Genomic DNA, 18517 nt, shown 5'->3' with positions numbered 1-18517 from the left:
GAGAAAGACAGGTAAACAGATGTGTACCTATGTCCGACTGGTGTGTGTAGCTGGTCTTGACTCTGTAGTGATTCAGTGCGATTGTGTGTCCAGGTCTCAGGGTTCTGTACCAGTCCAGACACACTGTGTTCCAAAGGACAACACACACTGTTGCCGAGCGGTCACACACCTCCAACACCACCTGCAGAGAGAGAGAGAAGAGTGTGTGTACCGCTGTGTATCACTGGTTGTGTCTATCACTGTGTGTGTATGTGTATGCCATTGTTACCTTATAAGGACATTCACACTTCCGGTCTGGTTTGCCAAAATACATCAGGTGAGCCCTGTTGATGATGCGTACGACCAGGAGCCGTTTGACCACACCCCCAATGCCATGGCGACCGGAGAAAAATTCTTCCCTGAGCTCACGGACCGTCACCCTGGGACACACAGCTGCACACACACAAACACTCAGTCCTGTGTTACAAAAATCTAAAATGGAGAATGTTGAGTGGATCTAGCAGGGTGGCGTCTACGAGGTATGAAGGACCTGGCCCAGGGGAGGCATATATAATGAAAACAGGATGGGACTGAGCACTGACCCCTGTGGAACCCCATATCATAGCATAATTACCTAAGTCATATTTTAAGGTTCATCTTGAATTCAGCGATAAAATATTGGTAGGAATTATGGAGTGTAAAAAGCACCCTGATTGGCTTAGGATATAGCCAATGAGGCACCGTGAATCAGCAGCGTTAGGAGAGTAGAGTTAGGTTAGATATCACAATTTGGCCAAAATATGACTTAGGCAATGATGCTATGAGGCGAACGATATGTAAACATTATTATCATGATGTCTCAGAACCTGTGCAGAGCCCTTGATGGTCTTTTACATGAGTATGTGGTGATGGTACGAAACACGTATGTGGAGCGATGAACAAAGACTTTTGTTTATGTCTGCTGCGTTCTCGCTCTTTCTTCCTTCATACCCCCCTCTTCCTCGCCTCTGGTGAGGGCGGGACTTGAGTCTACGCCGGATGTGGGGGCGGAGCTTGTGTCTGCCTCAGATGTGTGGGCGGAGCTTCGCCACACAGAGCCACTGTAGTCTTGGTTGTTCCACAGCGGCAGGAAGCTGCTCCTATTGGCCAGCAGTGGGACCACACACCCTAGATCCGTCCAGTAGACAAACAGCAGGCTTGGTTGTAATGATCATGTATTTAATAGGTTGATAATGAGCAGGTGGTCACGGTTACCTGCTGGTGGGCGGATCTCTGTGGAGAAGCTGAACCATGGTAGCTGCTGACAGTCTTCATCATCCACTGCCTCTTCCTCCTCCTCTTCCTCCTCCTCCTCCTCACACACAGAAACACTCACCAGCCTGAAACTACCACACACGCACACACACACAATGGAGTAGACGAGACATGACTCAACAGACAGCAACATAACGAAGGAAGAAAATGTTAACCTCTCCACGTGATTGGCTGAGCCCGGGTCCCGTGGCCCCTCCCCCTGGTGAAGGGGCAGCGAGAAGGAGGCGTGCCTTAACCTGGACCCTACATGGAGGGTGTTTCTCTCCACCAACTTGTTGAGGACCGGCTCAAGCGTCACGCACAGCCGGCAGTCGCCATCGGTTACCGTCAGGTCGTAGAGGTCGTCGCCTGGCAAGAAGGCAGAGGCACAAACCAATCTCATGTCCCCCATAATGTGTCAATGTGTCCCCATCAACATGCATGTGGTTATGTGTGTGCATTTGGCGTGTTACGTGTGTGTGAGGGAATGCGTGTGTGTGTGTGTGTGTTTGTGTGGCCGTTTGTGTGTGTCACTTTAGACGTGTATCAATTCATATCAATGTCTAACGTTTCTTTCACCGTTGTTCCAGTTTGGTGTGTGCATGTGTGTGTGTGGGTGCCTAACCAGACAGGACCCCCTGGGGGAGGAGTAGGGAGGAGTGGGGGTCTCTTCCGTAGCGGTGGACCTGGAGCACCGCAAGGGTCTGCCGACATACGACCGGACAGCAGGGGGCTCCACCCTACAATAATTGGTAATGTCATGTACAATTGATAATATCATTATATTGTATTATTATATATGTATTATATATGCATCATTATCAGTTTAACATAGTCATAAATACTTTATTTACATAAATATATTATATTTACAGCATTATTTTGCATATTTAGCATTATCACTCTACAATGTAGTCATACACATTATAATGTGTATCATGATATTAAATATGTATAATATAAATCATTATCACTCTACAAAGAGACAGAATGAAGGAGGGACGATAGACGATACAGAATGAAGGAGGAATGATCGAGGAGAGACAGAATTATGGAAGGATGAAAGAGAAAGGAGAATGATTGAGAGATGATATACAGAATAATGAAAGGATGATAGAGACATAATGAGGGAGGGATGATAAAGAAGGGAAAGAATGATGGATGGACGTCATAAGAATGAAACACAAAGCAGACTGAAGAGGAACAGATAGACGGGTGGAGGGGTGTATATGTGTCGCTGCACGGTGACACGGCTGCGTCGTGGCACGGGTTCAGAAGTGGTTAAATTAGGTGAGGAGGAAGTTTTGACCTGATCTTCCGTCCCCGGGCGAGACGTCCCGGGTCGGCACCGGACCAGAGTCCTACGCAACGCACAGCTGCTCGGTCCCATGTTCGTCAACAATAACAACCCGCTGCATGGTGGGAGATGTCTAGGAGGAGACAATCTGATGCCCTCTAGCGGTACTAAATAATAACTATTTATACAAATATACTAACTTTACATATATACAGCGGCGGAGCTAGAACATTTTCAGTGGGGTGGCCAGGGTGAGACCAGAGATCATTTTGGGGTGGCACATCAATCTAAATATGATATAATGAGGCATCTTGAAATTTAGGGAATATTTAAGGCATGTACACACTGTAACTCTACATCATAATATTAATTCAAATAGCGGTGTAATTGTCAAACACACTTCTACTTTATCAATTTCTTTCAGTTACAGAGTTCATTTGTTTTCAGATCAAAAAACATCAAAAGAATGTAATTTCTGGCTCATTTTAAATGTCACATTTCTAAAGGCCTTGTGTGTATAGACTGTACACACGAAGTAAGAATTATTATTTGAGCCCTAGAGGGAATGGAACCTCCAACCAGTGTCATGGAATAAACAGAGAGCTTTTATTTTGTAGAGGGTTTATTTAACCTTCTCAATGTCTTGTCATGTCAAAACTTTTTGATTGTGTTCCTATTATTGTGTATGTAAATATCCCAATATAATGTCAATTATACACATCCCTCCAACACAGAGTTCAACAGAGTCAACAAACAGCTAAATTATGAATAATATAATTATATAATCATAAACATTATGATATAACTATTATAAGAAACCATATCACCATTATTCAGGTACAACAAACAGATCTGGTTTTATTTGTTCAAGCGGGTCGCAATCTTGCTGGCCTGGTTCTGTCTGTCTCTAGCTGGTCTCAATATAGCTGCTCTGGTTCTGCCTGGTTCTAGCTATTCTCATTCTAGCTGGTCTGGTTCTGTCTGGTTCTAACTGGTCTCATTCTAGCTGCTCTGGTTCTGTCTGGTTCTAGCCGGTCTCATTCTAGCTGCGCTGGTTCTGTCTGGTTCTAGCTGGTCTCATTCTGGCTGGCGGTCGTGGTTCTGTCTGGTTCTCTGAGACTCTGTATCATTTCTAGGAGGTTCTAGCTGGTTCTGGGTGGTTATATTTATAGCTGGTCAAGGTTTTGGTTCTAGGTAGTTCTATCTGGTTTAAGGAGGTTCTAGGCCGGTCTAGCTGGTCCTAGGTGACTTTAGCTCAATCTAGGTGGGTCTAGCTGGTGCTAGGTGGGTCCAGTTGGTTCTAGCTGGCTCTTGTTGATCTCGAGATGGGTCTAGCTGGTTCTACGTGGGTCCAGTTGGTTCTAGGTGGGTCCAGTTGGTTCTGGCTCGCTCTTTTGGGTCTCCAGGGTGGATTAAGCTGGTTCTAGGAGGTTCTGCACAGCTTTAGCAGGCAAGGCGGTCGTGGTTCTGGGCCTTGAAGTGTTCAGAGTTCTGGAACTCCAGGTAGAGGGTGAAGAGGACGTGGAGGGACTGGATGCGGTTCTTGTAGACCGGGATGTCCAACAGCCCACAGACGATGTCGACGTACTGGGCCAGGTCACAGTCCAGCTCCGCACTGGGCAGCGCCACGCGGCCTAGCAGCTCCTCCACCTCGGCTGGCCACTCCTGCATCAGGGACTCTACGTCGGGCATGGGCCGTGCGTAGTGGACGCTGGCCGGGGCCTTACAGCGATGGAGCTCCGATATGCTCTCTATCCAGCTGTCCAGAGCCTTCTGCTCCTGGTGCGGGCTGCGGATACTGCTCACCTTCTTCACCTGCAGGAGGAGAGCCGGGATCAGGTCGAAGGAGGATCAATACAGGGAGAATGGAGACTTAAATCGCGTTATTTAGGATCAAATATTATCATCGGAGGTATACTACTACATAGGGCTGGGCGATTAATCGAATTTCGATCTTGATTTTGATTTTAGCGTCCAATGATCACAAAACTAATATAATCAATTTTACTTTTTATGTTTTATAGAAAGTGAAGAACAGCTGGATACACAGGTATACTACTACAGGTATAGTACAAGTTTATTATTACAGGTATACTACTACAGGTGTAGTACCACAGGTATACTATAACAGGTGTAGTACAGGTTTACTATTACAGGTATACTACTACAGGTATAGTACCACAGGTGTAGTACCACAGGTATACTACTACAGGTATACTACTACAGGTGTAGTACTACAGGTATACCAATACAGGTATACTATAACAGGTATAATACTACTACAGGTGTACTACTACAGGTTTACTACTACAGGTGTTCTCCAGGTATACTACTACAGGTATACCACTTCAAGTGTACTATAGGTGTACTACTATCGGGTTAGTACCTCGGTGGTGTGGTGTTGCTTGGTCTCCTCTGACAGCCACAGCGACAGCACCCTGGGGTCAGACTGCTTGACACAGGGTTCGTCCAATAGCAGCAGGCCGAGGTCATCGGGCTTACCATCGGGACGAGGCACCTAGAGGTCAGAGTACATAGGCTTCTGTGTTAATATAGGCACCTTGAGGAAGGCGACTAGGTGGTACGATAGGTACCTTGAGAAAGGCGTCTAGGTGCTAGCATAGGTACCTCTGTGAAAGTGTGTAGGTGGTAGTACAGGAACCTTGAAGAAGGCTTCAAGGCGGTAGTTTTGTACCTTGAGGAATGAGTCAAGGTCGTAGTATAGGTACCTTAAGGAAGGCGTCTATGTCTCCTACTGCTGGGATGTAGTCAGGGATGAAGGGTTTCAGCTTGTTTTCCAACTCCACCACCTGGGGGGTGTAGCTGAAACGTCACAAGACCTCAGTCAGCCAAAAGAAACGCACCGCGAGGTCCTTGCGGTTACACCCTCTACCAATAGGAACACATCGTGGTGTCTCTATAGGTACACACTCCTCACACAATTAGAACATGCTGTGCTGTGACATCATCATACCGTGTGATGTACTGGAACAGTTCTTTTATTTCCGTAGAAACCGGGAGGTTGTGGTAGTCGGCGGGGTCGTATGCCCCCTCTGGCGCCGAGGCCCCCTCCTCATCATCATCATCGTCATCATCAGAGTCCTCTTCATCAGAGTCCTCCTCATCCTCCTCCTCCTCCCGCTCTGGACCCAGTCCAGCCAGGTTGCTGATTGGTTCCCGTCGCTTCTGGGGGCTGTCCTCCTCTTCAAACTCATCACTGCTGCTATTGGCTTCCATTACGCCCCGCCCCTTTCTGCTCCTCGGCCTCAAGTCTCTCTAGAGCAAGACATGATGTCATGATATAGACAGTAGGATGAAATCATACCTTGATATAGAGACTGGGATGACATCATGTCACGGTACAGAGACTATGATGACTATGATCATTTTTTGATAAGCAACACATATTCGCACATCATGTAGCGGTACAAACTAAACAGTTATATAGCAGCCCAATATGTGTGTGTGTGTGTGTGTGTGTGTGTGTGTGTGTGTGTGTGTGTGTGTGTGCGTACCTGGTGTGTTTGCGGTGTCGGGGTGTACACACTAGCGATATCCTCGGAGTCGTTGACCTCCAGGCTCTCGTCGTAAGGCTGGTTTGCCAACACTTTAGTATCGCTCCGCTCCATTGAAACCAGCTGCCATTCGTCTGCTAGCAGCTCAGCTAACAGTACACAAGCTAGCGTTGACTTCAACGCTACACAATATAACGGCACTGTTAACGGTACACAAATTAATGTTGTTAGCTTTACCGGTGCACAAGCTACAGTTATCTTTAACGGACAAAAAGAGAAGAAGCTAATGTTGCTTGCTAAAACGATACACAAGATAATGTTTTTAGCTTTAACAGAACACAACCTAATGTTAGTCTCAACAGATCCTAACGAGACACCCCTGTGTCGCCGCCAGGACGAATGAGGGTTATGGGTGATATGTTGCAAGTGTTTATCAAGCAATACTTCTTTATACCTCCGTAGTCTGGTGTATCCGATGTGAATGTCTTCAGGTTCAAAGCTATGGGTCAGAGTAGCTAAGCTAAAAACGACGCATATGCTCTGTATCGTAGCAACTGCGCTAAGAATCCTGGGTAATGGTGTTTGGAGGCCGGTGTTGAAAAGGTTACGGTGGAAAAGTTTCCCAAAGATATTTTTTACCAAAACCCTTAGACATTATTGATCATTATGCTTTGTTCGATTATATTTTCTCAGATCTATAAAACATGTTCAAATGAAAATTGTAAATGATTAAGCATTTGATGTGCAAAGGCGCGAGTGTCAATATTTGAGGCGCGGATCCATCTGCGCGACGCAGGTGAGCTACGCAAATCGGGCAGTGACACGGCATGTAAACAAATGCAAGTAAACGAGGGACCTGCATTTTTCCTTAACTAGTTTCAATGAGTCCTTTTTACATTCAAGCGTTTATGGTCTACGTGGATTACCAAAAATATTTTTTCTAAATGTTTTTTTTATTTATTTTGACGAATCGCAGCAAAGGGTCGAAGCGGTCAACGAACCGGAAGTACTCGTAGTCATCACGTTTCACGGCGGGATCTCGTTCCAGGGCGGGATTTGTGCGAGAAGCGAAGCGGCGTTCCCGGTACCGATTTATAACGCTGCAGTAGACGTGACTTCAGGTAAAAATAATGGAAGACGTTCGCCCATCTCCCTCTCGGTAAATCCACATCCTCATACATATGAACACGCTGTGTTGCGGTGTTCGGGGGCAAACCTGTAGCCCCCGTGACCCGGGGTTAGCATGTGCTGCTAGCCGTGGAGCTATATTGCTAACGCTGTGCTATTGTTAGCTAGTTAGCAAACTAACCAACGTAAACTCCCTTTCTCCACTCTAAACATGCTAGAAACACACTACCTCCAGTTTATGATAGTATATTAAGTATGAGTACATGTAGAGTGTTCACGTGTTGAAGTCATCAGTATATTATATAATATGATTTATTAGTACATGTACTGAGCGTTCATGTGGTGCAGTCACCAGCACCCTAAATGATAATCGAATGATGTATTGGTACATTTATTAAGTGTTCATGTAAGGAAGGCCAAATAATATGATTGTAAATGATGTATTGTGTTTCAGTGAGTGTTCATGTGTTGAAGTCAGCAGTACATGACTTATCACTGCATGTTTGGAGTGCTCATTTGGGGATGGCCACCAGTAACATTATATTATGGCATATTATGTATGAGTACTGATAGTGAGGGTTCATATGATGAATTCTGCAGTATTCAATGTATTAGTAGTAAGTAGTCATGAGGTGAAGTCATCAGTATGACTAATTATGATGTATTAGTACATGTAGTGAGTCTGCATGTGATGAGGTCAACAGCAGCCTATATAATAGTGTATTACAACATGTAGTTAGGGTTCATTTGGGGAAGTCACCAATATGGTGGTATATTATGTATGACTGAATGTCAATGTGGTGAAGTTTACAGTATATGGATGTTTTGAGTAGGGTTGGGTGTCGTTAGGATTATAACGATGCTATACTCATAATTTATTGATCAAATACTTCAAGGGTACTCTCATCTGAATAATACAAAAAATGCTTGATTTTTCTCTATGCTTTTTAACTTTCTTCTTCAGAAAAAAAAAAAAAGCTCACATGCATTGAAGTGGACTTGTGATTGATTAAATAACGGTCTAAATTTGACTGCGAATTATAGCGCCCCCTGTGGACAAATTGGTACAGTGGTATTGGAAAGACCGTATGGGTTCTTCAGGCAAATATAGCTACTGCTCAGTTTAATACCGTGTTTTTGTACCCATCCCGTTGTAAAGAGGGTTCATCTTGTGAAGCCACCTGTGATCACATTTGATTGTTAATCTTGCAGTAAACAGAACTGTGACCTTATTACGGGGGGATGCAGGGGGTTGATTTTTTTTTTGTTGCTGTGTTCCATTTGGTCACATGTCACTATTTTGTAGTATTGTTCCCTGAATAGTGTAATGTATACTGTTAACTATAGGTAATGAGGCAACTAGGGAGCGAATTGGAATACTGACCAACTGTCTCCTCTTTCCTCTAGACCAATGGGAGACAGCGATGATGAGTTTGACAGGAGAAGGCGGGACAAGTTCCGGCGGGAGAGGAGTGACATGGAGCGGTCGAGAGAGAGGGAGGACAGGAGGAGGGAGGACTGGCCCGAGAGGTAGGTCTTCCCCCATAAGCATCAATCCATACTTCTACTCCTTGAGCGTCTGCTGTGGGGAGGACTGGCCAAACAGATCCTCCCCTTACATCCTCTCACTCCTACCCTATTATTCATATTGTGTGTATGTGTGTTGCAGGGACTGGGATCGTGGCCGTGACCGCAGGAGGGACTACGACCGTGGACGCAGAGAGAGATTCTCTCCACCAAGACACATGAGTCCCCAACACAAACGCATGAGAAGAGACTGGTAAATCCTACCACCTAGCTCCCCAACCCAACAACACAAACACATGGCGAGATACTGGTTTAGCCTGGCTCCTAACCTCTTCATTAGAACTGGCTGTAAACCAGACGTTGGCCACAAAGTATGAGACTTCCGTACAGGCAGGTTAAATGCAACATTAGGATAAAATTGCACGGCCTGAACAGGGATCACTCAAGCACTTTTTGTATATTTTCCCTTAGTTTAAACATTGAAATTGCTGCTTAATACATAGGTTAGAACCCTGCCATAACCTATTCTCTTTCACTAACTAACCCAACCACACCCTGAGGAGAACCCTAAAACAATCATTAAATAGTATTATTACAACTTTTTGATTTGATAAATATAGCTAGGCTTAATGATAATAACTAAATGACGCTGTGAATAAAATGCCACCGGTCGCGCATCCAACACCGGTAAAATCGTTAACCACCCCTGCTCTGAAACCCGAGTTCATTCCCTAACCCCAACAACTGTCATTCTGTTGACCTGTCTCTCTCCCTAACCCTAACCTTCACGTTTGCTGTTTGTAGGGATGATCATAGAGGCGAGCCGTACCGGGGGGGCTATGACATGCCGTATGGAGGAGGCGGTCCTCCATTCCCTGGGGGTCCCGGACACCCTGGCTGGCACCCTGAGCTACCCAACATGCACCCCCACCACCCTGGACACCCCCTGCAGGGCCGGTAGGGAGCTGCACCTCAACCGCCCCATGTACCGGAAACAAAATACAATCAGCGTGTTCACTTAGGTTTAGTCAGACCAACTGGTCATATGTTTCCTACACGCCCCAATAAACCTCGCGGTTTATTGGGGCGTGTAGGAAACATTTGACCAGTTGGCCTGACTAAATTCTCTCTCCGTCTAGTAGACTGTAGACACGAACCTGTCTCCCTACCCTAGTCTTGTCTAGAGGACTTTAGACATGAACCTGTCTGTCTTTTCTCCCCCAGACTGGGGATGGTGGATTCTGAGCTCCCCCCTCCTGGCCCTCCCGTCATGAGAAGTTTTAAGGTAAATATTTCCACTGTCAGGATTAATAAACTCTATTTTGTCCATTCAACCTTGAGACTAAATTGTGTGTGTGTGTGTGTGTGTGTGTGTAGGACTTCCTGCTGAACATGGAGGACAGTGTGGATGAGACAGAGGCAGTGAAGAGGTACAACCAGTACAAACTGGACTTCAGACGGCAGCAGCTCCAGGACTTCTTCATCACTCACAAAGAACATGAGTGGTGAGACACACAACTCTCTCTCTACAGGTTATGGGGTGGTAGTCGTACTCTCTCTCTCCGGTTTATTGGTTGGTAGTAATAGTCTCTCGCTCTCTCTCTCTCTCTCTCTCTCCAGGTTTCGAATGAAGTACCACCCTGAGGATATGGTCAGCAGGAGGGCGGAGTCTCAGGCTGCTCTGAAGAGCCGAATGGGCGTCTTCCTCTTCCTTCTGGAAAACGGTTGGCTGGACAACATGTCACTCGACATGGAACACGCGCCCAAAATCATCAAGCTGCTGGATGCAGGTAGAGGAGCAGAAGGATGGACAGATTGAAGGGACTATTCATTACATGTATTTATCAATAGAATTGACTCTCTCTCTCTCTGTCTCTCCCACGCATTCACTCTCTCTCACTAGCGGTGATAAAGATGGAGGGAGGCACAGACCATGATCTCCAGGTGTTGGAGCTGCCTGTTTCCACGTTGGTGGGAGGGGAGGGGCCTGTGGGAGGAGCAGGAGATGGGGGGGGGTCAAGTGTGGCTGCAGCTCCAGTGGCTACTGGTACTCCTGGGACCAAACCAGACACTGAGACTGGGCCCACCAAAGACCAGAACCAGGTTGTTGCATTAGTCATATTCTTCTTCTTATTATATTGATACATTCTTCTTCTTATTGATAACAATATTGTTGGGTGGGTTGGTTCAGGAGGGAGTTGAGGAGGGTCAGCTGAATGGAGAGAAGCAGGAGCAGGAGAGCAAGAAGGTAAGAGTCCCTATCCTTCTCTCTGTGACAACCAGTCCCCATGACTAATGGTCTCCATGACCATCGGCCCCCCAATGACAATCGCTATGACAACCTGCCCCGATGACGAGGACTGACCATATGACAACCGTTACACCTGACGACCGGCCCCCCAATGACAACTGTCACCCTGAAAACCATTCCCAACGGAGACGCCCCGACGACCTGTCCCCACAACGATGGCCTCCGTGGCAACCAGTTCCCAGGACGAATGATACCCCCGACGACGTTCCCCACTGCAGTCGGTCCTAATGGCAAATGGTCCCCGTGATCACCGGTCTCCCTGCCGACCTGACCCCGTGAAGACCACCCTGACCAGCGTTGTGTTGTCATTGGCTCCTCAGGGCAGGAAGAGGAAGCGCAGCAGCGGGTCAGCCGACAGCGCAGACGGCAGCGGCTCCGACTCTGACTCCTCCCACTCTGACGGCGAGAAGGAGGAGGAGGAGGAGGAGGGAGAGGAAGGTCAGTCAGCGCAACACACCCCTTATACGCATCCACTGTATGTAAAGAAAATTAATTCAATGCATTCAAAAGTCTTAAATATCACCATCAGCTGGTTGAGACCTGCAGTGACCCTGATCGATGTGTGCGCTTTACAGAAGGGGGCGAGCGACACAAGGAGCGCCAAAAGGAGAGAGAGAAGGTGGGGCCTCCTAAGCCCCGGCCCCTCCACCTCACCACCTCCCTGTTCATGAGGAGCATCGCTCCTGATGTCTGTAGAGAGGAGCTAGGAGCTGTACGTACTACACACCCATCGTTCAATATAGACACCTAACGCACCATAGTTCAATACACTCACCATAGTACAATGTCCACACCCAACACACACCATAGTACAATGTGCACACCCAACACACACCATAGTACAATGTGCACACCCAACACACACCATAGTACAATGTGCACACCCAACACTCACCATAGTACAATGTGCACACCCAACTCTCACCATAGTAGAGTATGCACACCTAACACTCAGCATAGTAGAATATACACACCGTAGTTCAATATGCACACTCCTTAATGCACACCAGTAACTGTGGGTCGCATGTTTGTAGTTGTGTCGCAGGTACCCTGGTTTCCTGCGGGTGGCGCTGTCCGACCCCCAGCCTGAGAGGAGGTAAGAAAACCTACTTTTGAAATGAAATCTATCTATTTTATAATATCTCCATCTCTATCCCTATGGAGTTCTGTTCAACATCTAATAATATAAATATAATGGTATCTTGTCTGATGATTGTTATGATAGTGTATGTAGAGTGTCATGATGATGTAATGACATTGATATTGTGTAGACAATGATATGTTTATATAACGATGTGTTTTTTTTTGGCATTGCTGTATGCCCTTTGATATGATAATGTAATGATAATATACTCTGCTCTGCCAGGTTTTTCAGGCGTTGCTGGGTTACCTTTGACCGCAGTGTAAACATCAAGGAGATCTGCTGGAATCTACAGAACATCAGGGTAACGACTAATAACCATGTCTTCTCTTAGCCAATCACAGCACACCACATCGGTAGAATCCTTGAATGAGCTTTCTATCACATCTAAAGGTCTACTGTCTATCTAGTTAAAGGACATTTAGCTCCAGTAGTGAACAGAGGCCCGTCTGTCTGACTGTCTAGCTATATAGTTATCGGCCTATGAGGAAGTGGTAGTGAACAGAGACCCATCTGCCTGTGTGTCTGTCTGACTGTGTGTCTGTGTGCCCTCTCGGTCTAGTTAAAGGACTGTGAGTTGGCTCCGGTGGTGAACAGAGACCTGTCCCGGCGGGTGAGGAGTGTGAATGGTCTGACTCATCACAAGCCGGTGGTCCGGAACGACATCAAGCTGTCGGCTCGCCTTGTCCACGCCCTGGACCAGAAAGGCTCTCTGTGGGGAGAGGAGGTACACCTACCACACCCTCTACCACACACTCACAGTGACAGAACGGTTGAGTAGAGACTAGGGATGGGCACGAGTAGTAAATTCCGAACTCGAGTGATCTAATGAATTCCTCGAGGATCAATCGAGTACTCGTTTAAATCTAATCTATTTTTAGAATGCAACGCATCTGCAGCAGGAATAGGCCTGATGATGAACGGCAATATTACCAACCAAACATGTAGTGCTTATTCTCAATCAAAACAGTCAGTTATCAGAGTATTCATTATTTATTTTTGCAAACGTTCAAATCACATTTTCCTTACAAAAATAAATATGCGTGTCACAATTTAAATCACGTCGAACGAAGGCCTGTAACGGTTTAAAAAAAACAAAAAAGCAAGTAGCCTAACCATTGCAAATAATTTAAAGCTGCAAATAAAACGGCAGCAAATGAACTACATAAAATACTCAGCGTTGTGATCTTCTCTACACGGCCGGGATTACAGCTGCGTCTTGCAGCGGTGAAAATAGCCAACACACTTGGTTGCTGCGGCTCTGCTTTCCCAAACTCACCGTTGTGTTTCAGGAGCATATGTTGCCGCATAGTGCTTGTAGTACTCTGGTAGCTCAATTTCGCTTGGCATATTTTACATTTCAACTTATGGGTTAGGGTTCCTATTTCTGTAAAGTATTTCAATACTTCGCTGCGCTTTGCTCTAACCGACATCTCTTCACTTTTTGAATTCTGGCGTTGTGCACACGGCACGCGCCACACAGAAATTTGATACATTTAATTTGCTTCGTGCACACGGCACGCGCCAGTGGCGCCACACAGAAAATGTATACATTTGCTTCAGAAAACTTGTCTGTGTGTGTATATGCAAACTCGAGTTTGCCTGTCCGCCAACCGAGTTCATTTGTAACGAGGAATACTCGAGTAGTCGATTCCTCACGCCCATCCCTAGTAGAGACCCAATACTGGACTACTGGAGAAGTTCAATATATGGGGGGTGATATAGGTGAGACAGAAGACTTCCACATGATGGAGGCAAGAGTGAAGTGACAATGGGACAAAGGGATGATGGAGAAGAGATGATGAGGGATGTTGTCATGGTGGTTTCTAGGCGACGGAGAGCAATCCGGTGCTGAAGAACATAACCGACTACCTGATAGAGGAGGTCAGCGCCGAGGAGGAGGAGCTGACCGGCGTCACCGGGGGCAACGAGGCCGGAGACGGGAAGGACCCCAGCGACGTCACCGTGGAAACGGATGAAACACTACTCAAGGTATCATCAGATGACTTATTATTATTATATATATATATATATATATATATATATATATATATATATATATATATATATATATATATATATATACTAGACAGACTTTACCCGGTTGACATTATAACCTGTGTGTGTGTGTGTGTTTTGTGTGTAGGTTCTAGACAGACTGCTGGTGTATCTGCGTCTGGTCCACTCGGTAGATTATTATAACCTCTGTGAGTATCCTGCTGAAGATGAAATGCCACATCGCTGTGGTCTGATCCATGTCAGAGGACCCGCTCCACTGGGAAATATTACTACAACAGAAGGTACTACTTCCACTATAACATTACTACTACAGAAGGTACTACTTCCACTATAACATTACTACTACAGAAGATACTACTTCCACTATAACATTACTACTACAGAAGGTACTACTTCCACTATAACATTACTACTACAGAAGGTACTACTTCCACTATAACATTCCTACTACAGAAGGTACTACTTCCACTATAATATTCCTACTACAGAAGGCACAAGTACTATAATATTACTTTTACTACTAATATAACTACCTCAATCAATTACTGCACTGAGATTGTGTGAATTGACTGAATTGGGAGCTACGGGATAGATACAGAACCCCTGTGCAGACTGAATTGGTACTGACAAGGTATTGATTGCGTATTGACAGTTGGAGAGCACCAGAAGATGTGTGAGGAGCGTCTGGCCGTGCTCCTCACCTCGTCTGAATCCCTGAGTGACGAGGAGGCTGCCAGACTGGGGAAGAAGGACCCAGACCACGAGGTATACTAAATATATGTATACTACGACTAGGGGCTACCACTTCTACTACTAAACCCTATACTACTAGGGGCGGCATATGGCTCAGGAGGTACAGCGGGTTAGCTGGTAACCGGAAGGTTGCCAGTTCGATCCCCGGCTCCCCCTAGCGTGAGAGTGTCGGTGTGTCCCTGAGCAAAACCCCTAACCCTAACTGCTCCCGACGAGCTGGCTGTCGCCTTGCATGGTTGACACTGCCGTCAGTGTGTGAATGGGTGTATGTATGTTAGGCAACATAGTAAAGCACTTGCAGTGGCCATTGGTTAGAAAAGCGCTGTATAAATGCATTCCATTAACTACTATTAATTACTACTAAACACTTTCAATTATTCCCCATACCACTATTATACGCCACACTACTGTGTTCCCTGCAGGTGGAGAAGTTTCTCGTAGCAAACACGCAGGAGCTGGGGAAAGACAAGTGGCTGTGTCCACTCAGCGGGAAGAAGTTCAAGGTGAGAAAACGCAGCCATGCTACCACACATGCTAACAGAACTTGGAGATGCTACCGCCATGCTAGTATGCCAAGGGCATAACTAGAAACCCTTCGGCTAGCAGGCTAACAACAGACCCTAGGAAACGCTAGCATGTTGACCGATCTAGAAACGCCAGTGTTTTGGTTATTATGGTTTATCTTGAGTAAGAGTTGCCGTAGTGATGGTTATCCTGGTTTGCTGCTTGCAGGCTCCGGAATTTGTCCGGAAACACATCCTGAACAAACACGGAGACAAGGTGACCGCCGTGAGGCAGGAAGTAGAATTCTTCAACAACTTCCTGTTGGACGCCAAGAGACCCGCCCTCCCCGAGAACAAGCCCCCCCCACCACCTGTTCAGGGTGAGAAAGATTTCTGTCACTCACACACACTCATGGTGATTGTGTGTCCAGATGTCCAAACTTTTCAGGGATCCACCCGGCTGATTAAGAAACCATGGTTTTCTCTCCCCCGCTAGCCCCGCCCCCTGGCCTACAGGTATTTCCGGGTCAGACGCCACAGCAGCATAGCCTTCTGGGATATCCCCCTGGAGTCCGACCGCCCATGCCGGGTTTCCCTGGTAATGGCACGCATACATACACACACCCACGAACGCACACATTTTTATTTAACCGCATGGTGCTCATGCATGTGTTTGTGTGTCTGTTCTCTAGGAGCGGGTCCGCCCTACCCTCCTAACCAGTTTGGCGGGGGCCGCGGTAACTATGACAACTTCAGAGGTCACGGGTCAGGATTCCCGGGAAAACAACGCAATAACAGGTATGTCTGTCTATCTATCTAGTTTCACAAGTCGTGCTTGAGATTAACATCTAAAGGCTGACGGTGGATGAGAGGTTTCACTCTGGTTCCCTTAGTATTTGTTTCCACCCATCATGTTGCTGGAGGCATGAATCTGTAAGTTCCCAATAGGCTAACAGTGAGTAAAAACTCAGCAAACCCTTCAACTTTAAAACAAAATTGATCCGGTAGGAAGACAAGGTTAAATGGTCTGTCTGGACACAACTTTATTAGAAAAAGTGTCTGTGAAGGGTTCAAATCAACACTGTGTAGACTGGCCACCGTAGAAATTCCCTTCTTTAATATCCAGACTGAGGTAACAAGGCATAACTCCAGCCCTTTCCGTTCTTGGTTTCCCTCTCTGTGCCATGTTCCCCTAGAGGTTCTGCTATAAAACCTAGATTAGAGGTTCTGCTATAAAATTTAGTAGGACTACTGGATTAGAGGTTCTGCTGTAACCCAGTAGGACTACTGGATTAGAGGTTCTGCTATAACCTAGTAGGACTACTGGATTAGAGGTTCTGCTATAACCTAGTAGGACTACTTGATTAGAGGTTCTGCTATAACCTAGTAGGACTACTGGATTAGAGGTTCTGCTATAACCTAGTAGGACTACTTGATTAGAGGTTCTGCTATAACCTAGTAGGACTACTGGATTAGAGGTTCTGCTATAAAACCTAGTAGGACTACTGGATTAGAGGTTCTGCTATAACCTAGTAGGACTACTGGATCTGTTTCTCTCTCTGTATCTAACCTCTCTTTCTCCAGCCGGGGCGTTCGAGGAGACCCCCGCTCAATCATAGAGTACCGAGACCTGGACGCCCCAGAAGACCTGGACTTCTTTTAAACCACCACAGCTCCTTTTTTACTTTTTTACTCTTTTACTTTCCTCTGCAGGTTTGTTTGTGTGAATGTGTGTGTGTGTGTGTGTGTGTGTGTGTGTGAGAGCATGTGCGTGCGTGCACGCACGTGCGTGCGTTTGTGTAGCAGCACTGATCATGTGTCGTGTGTGTCAGTGATGATGACATGAAGTTGAACTGTTTTGTGTTTGAAATAAAGTTCTAACCAGAAACTCGTCCTGACTCATTGACATTAGTGTAAAAGAAAATGAAACATCAATGAAAAGTCACACTCAAACATTTCAAAGCATTTAAATGAGATCACCGGTAGGGTAGAGTGAGATAAGCCGTTTGGGTTTGAGTGAGAAGTGGGTTTACATTTAAGTCCTTGGAGTATATCAAAGTATTTGTTAGTCAGTTAAATCTTTGAGTATATTTAAGTTTTTGTGTCGGTTCTTTTACTTGGGCCAATAATGCTGTATAGTGCAGTTTCAGGTCTGTTTGACATGCTGAGCGCTAAGGAGCTTGTTAACCAACAGCTGTGTGTAAGGACCCACATTGACCTCCTGATGGCGCTGTGGACCACCAGCCATCCTCAGGAGTTAGAATGATGAAGCTAGACATTCTGTTCACCTACAACGTGAAGAATACGTCCATAAACTTGATAGGCCTACATTATATATAGGTTCGTCTTGGTTACACTTGTTGCCTTGGAAAACAAGTGTAACCGAAACCTGCTTATTATCGTAACGGATATCGTTAGCATTAGCAGGTGAGATAACGTTTTATTATTGTCGGCTAGAGGGCGCCAAACAGCTTTATGCCCAGCGAGGTTAAGTAAACTACGAGTCTCACATGCAGACACTGATGGAGGAATAAAAGAGGGCCAGGATGATTTTGGGGTGATAGAGGAGAAAGAATTATGGAAGGATGATAAAGGAGACGGCATGATATAATGATGTAATGATAATATGTCACAGAATGGAAGGATGATAGACAAAATGATGTAAGGATAATAGAGGGACAGAATGATGGAGCGATGAATAGGATACAGAATGATGGAGTACAGAGAATATAGGAAAGACGAGAAATGGCGGTAGGATGGAGGGATAATAGAGGGACTGAATGATGGCGAGACGATGGAGGAGAGACCGTTAGATGGAGGGATGATAGAGAAAAGATATAATGATGGAAAGACTAACGACAGAATGATGAAGGGATAAGAGGGACAGAATAATGGAGGGATGATAGAAGAAAGACTCCAAGATTGAGGTCTGCATTCCCAGGGTTGCAGCCAAAAATAATATGGGTAAAATGGTTTTACACACCATAAGAACACATCAAAGCATAACATTACTTTAATCAAATACACAATTTGAGTTACAAATTGAGATCT

At 45.8% G+C, this 18517-nt stretch overlaps 3 protein-coding genes across 6 annotated transcripts in view; 1 reads left to right on the top strand and 2 right to left on the bottom strand.

Annotated features, from left to right (window-relative positions):
• Nucleotides 1–2662, bottom strand: part of LOC307091465 (RPA-related protein RADX) — a gene marked incomplete at its 5' end in the record, with an annotated part of 9537 nt that extends 6875 nt beyond the window's left edge. The window contains 7 exons of the mRNA XM_079758455.1: nt 28–181; nt 269–432; nt 970–1146; nt 1234–1364; nt 1449–1641; nt 1898–2012; nt 2582–2662. Coding sequence (XP_079614581.1) covers nt 28–181; nt 269–432; nt 970–1146; nt 1234–1364; nt 1449–1641; nt 1898–2012; nt 2582–2662 — 1015 coding nt within the window. The remainder of the gene's footprint in view (nt 1–27; nt 182–268; nt 433–969; nt 1147–1233; nt 1365–1448; nt 1642–1897; nt 2013–2581) is intronic.
• Nucleotides 2663–3220: 558 nt separating this feature from the next.
• ift46 (intraflagellar transport 46 homolog (Chlamydomonas)) lies at nt 3221–6604 on the bottom strand. Of its 3 annotated transcripts, none has more exons than XM_079757992.1 (6): nt 6539–6604; nt 6085–6284; nt 5544–5845; nt 5299–5392; nt 4956–5087; nt 3221–4384 (listed from the first exon to the last, which is right to left on the bottom strand). In XM_079757992.1, the coding sequence occupies exons 2-6, from the start codon at nt 6196–6198 to the stop codon at nt 4013–4015; spliced, it is 1014 nt and encodes a 337-aa protein (XP_079614118.1). In that variant the 5' UTR covers nt 6199–6284; nt 6539–6604; the 3' UTR covers nt 3221–4012. The 3 variants fall into 3 exon arrangements, with proteins under 3 accessions (XP_079614118.1, XP_079614120.1, XP_079614119.1); XM_079757994.1 differs by having other exon boundaries at nt 6085–6266; XM_079757993.1 differs by having other exon boundaries at nt 6085–6233.
• A 509-nt stretch (nt 6605–7113) lies between these two features.
• Nucleotides 7114–17341, top strand: LOC307091361 (serrate RNA effector molecule homolog). 2 transcript variants are annotated; one of them, XM_079758306.1, is made up of 22 exons: nt 7114–7205; nt 8620–8742; nt 8882–8992; nt 9544–9696; nt 9964–10024; nt 10117–10244; nt 10360–10529; nt 10643–10842; nt 10931–10987; nt 11371–11488; nt 11626–11762; nt 12085–12146; nt 12417–12495; nt 12754–12918; nt 14022–14183; nt 14338–14491; nt 14863–14975; nt 15386–15466; nt 15696–15846; nt 15963–16064; nt 16159–16264; nt 17051–17341. In XM_079758306.1, the coding sequence occupies exons 2-22, from the start codon at nt 8624–8626 to the stop codon at nt 17127–17129; spliced, it is 2508 nt and encodes an 835-aa protein (XP_079614432.1). In that variant the 5' UTR covers nt 7114–7205; nt 8620–8623; the 3' UTR covers nt 17130–17341. The 2 variants fall into 2 exon arrangements, with proteins under 2 accessions (XP_079614432.1, XP_079614431.1); XM_079758305.1 differs by having other exon boundaries at nt 7134–7243.
• Nucleotides 17342–18517: the final 1176 nt, after the last annotated feature.

The sequence above is a fragment of the Pollachius pollachius genome (assembly GCF_949987615.1).
Source record: "Pollachius pollachius genome assembly, chromosome: 20".
Classification (NCBI taxonomy): Eukaryota; Metazoa; Chordata; class Actinopteri; order Gadiformes; family Gadidae; genus Pollachius; species Pollachius pollachius.
This window is presented reverse-complemented; position numbering and strand designations above follow the sequence as displayed.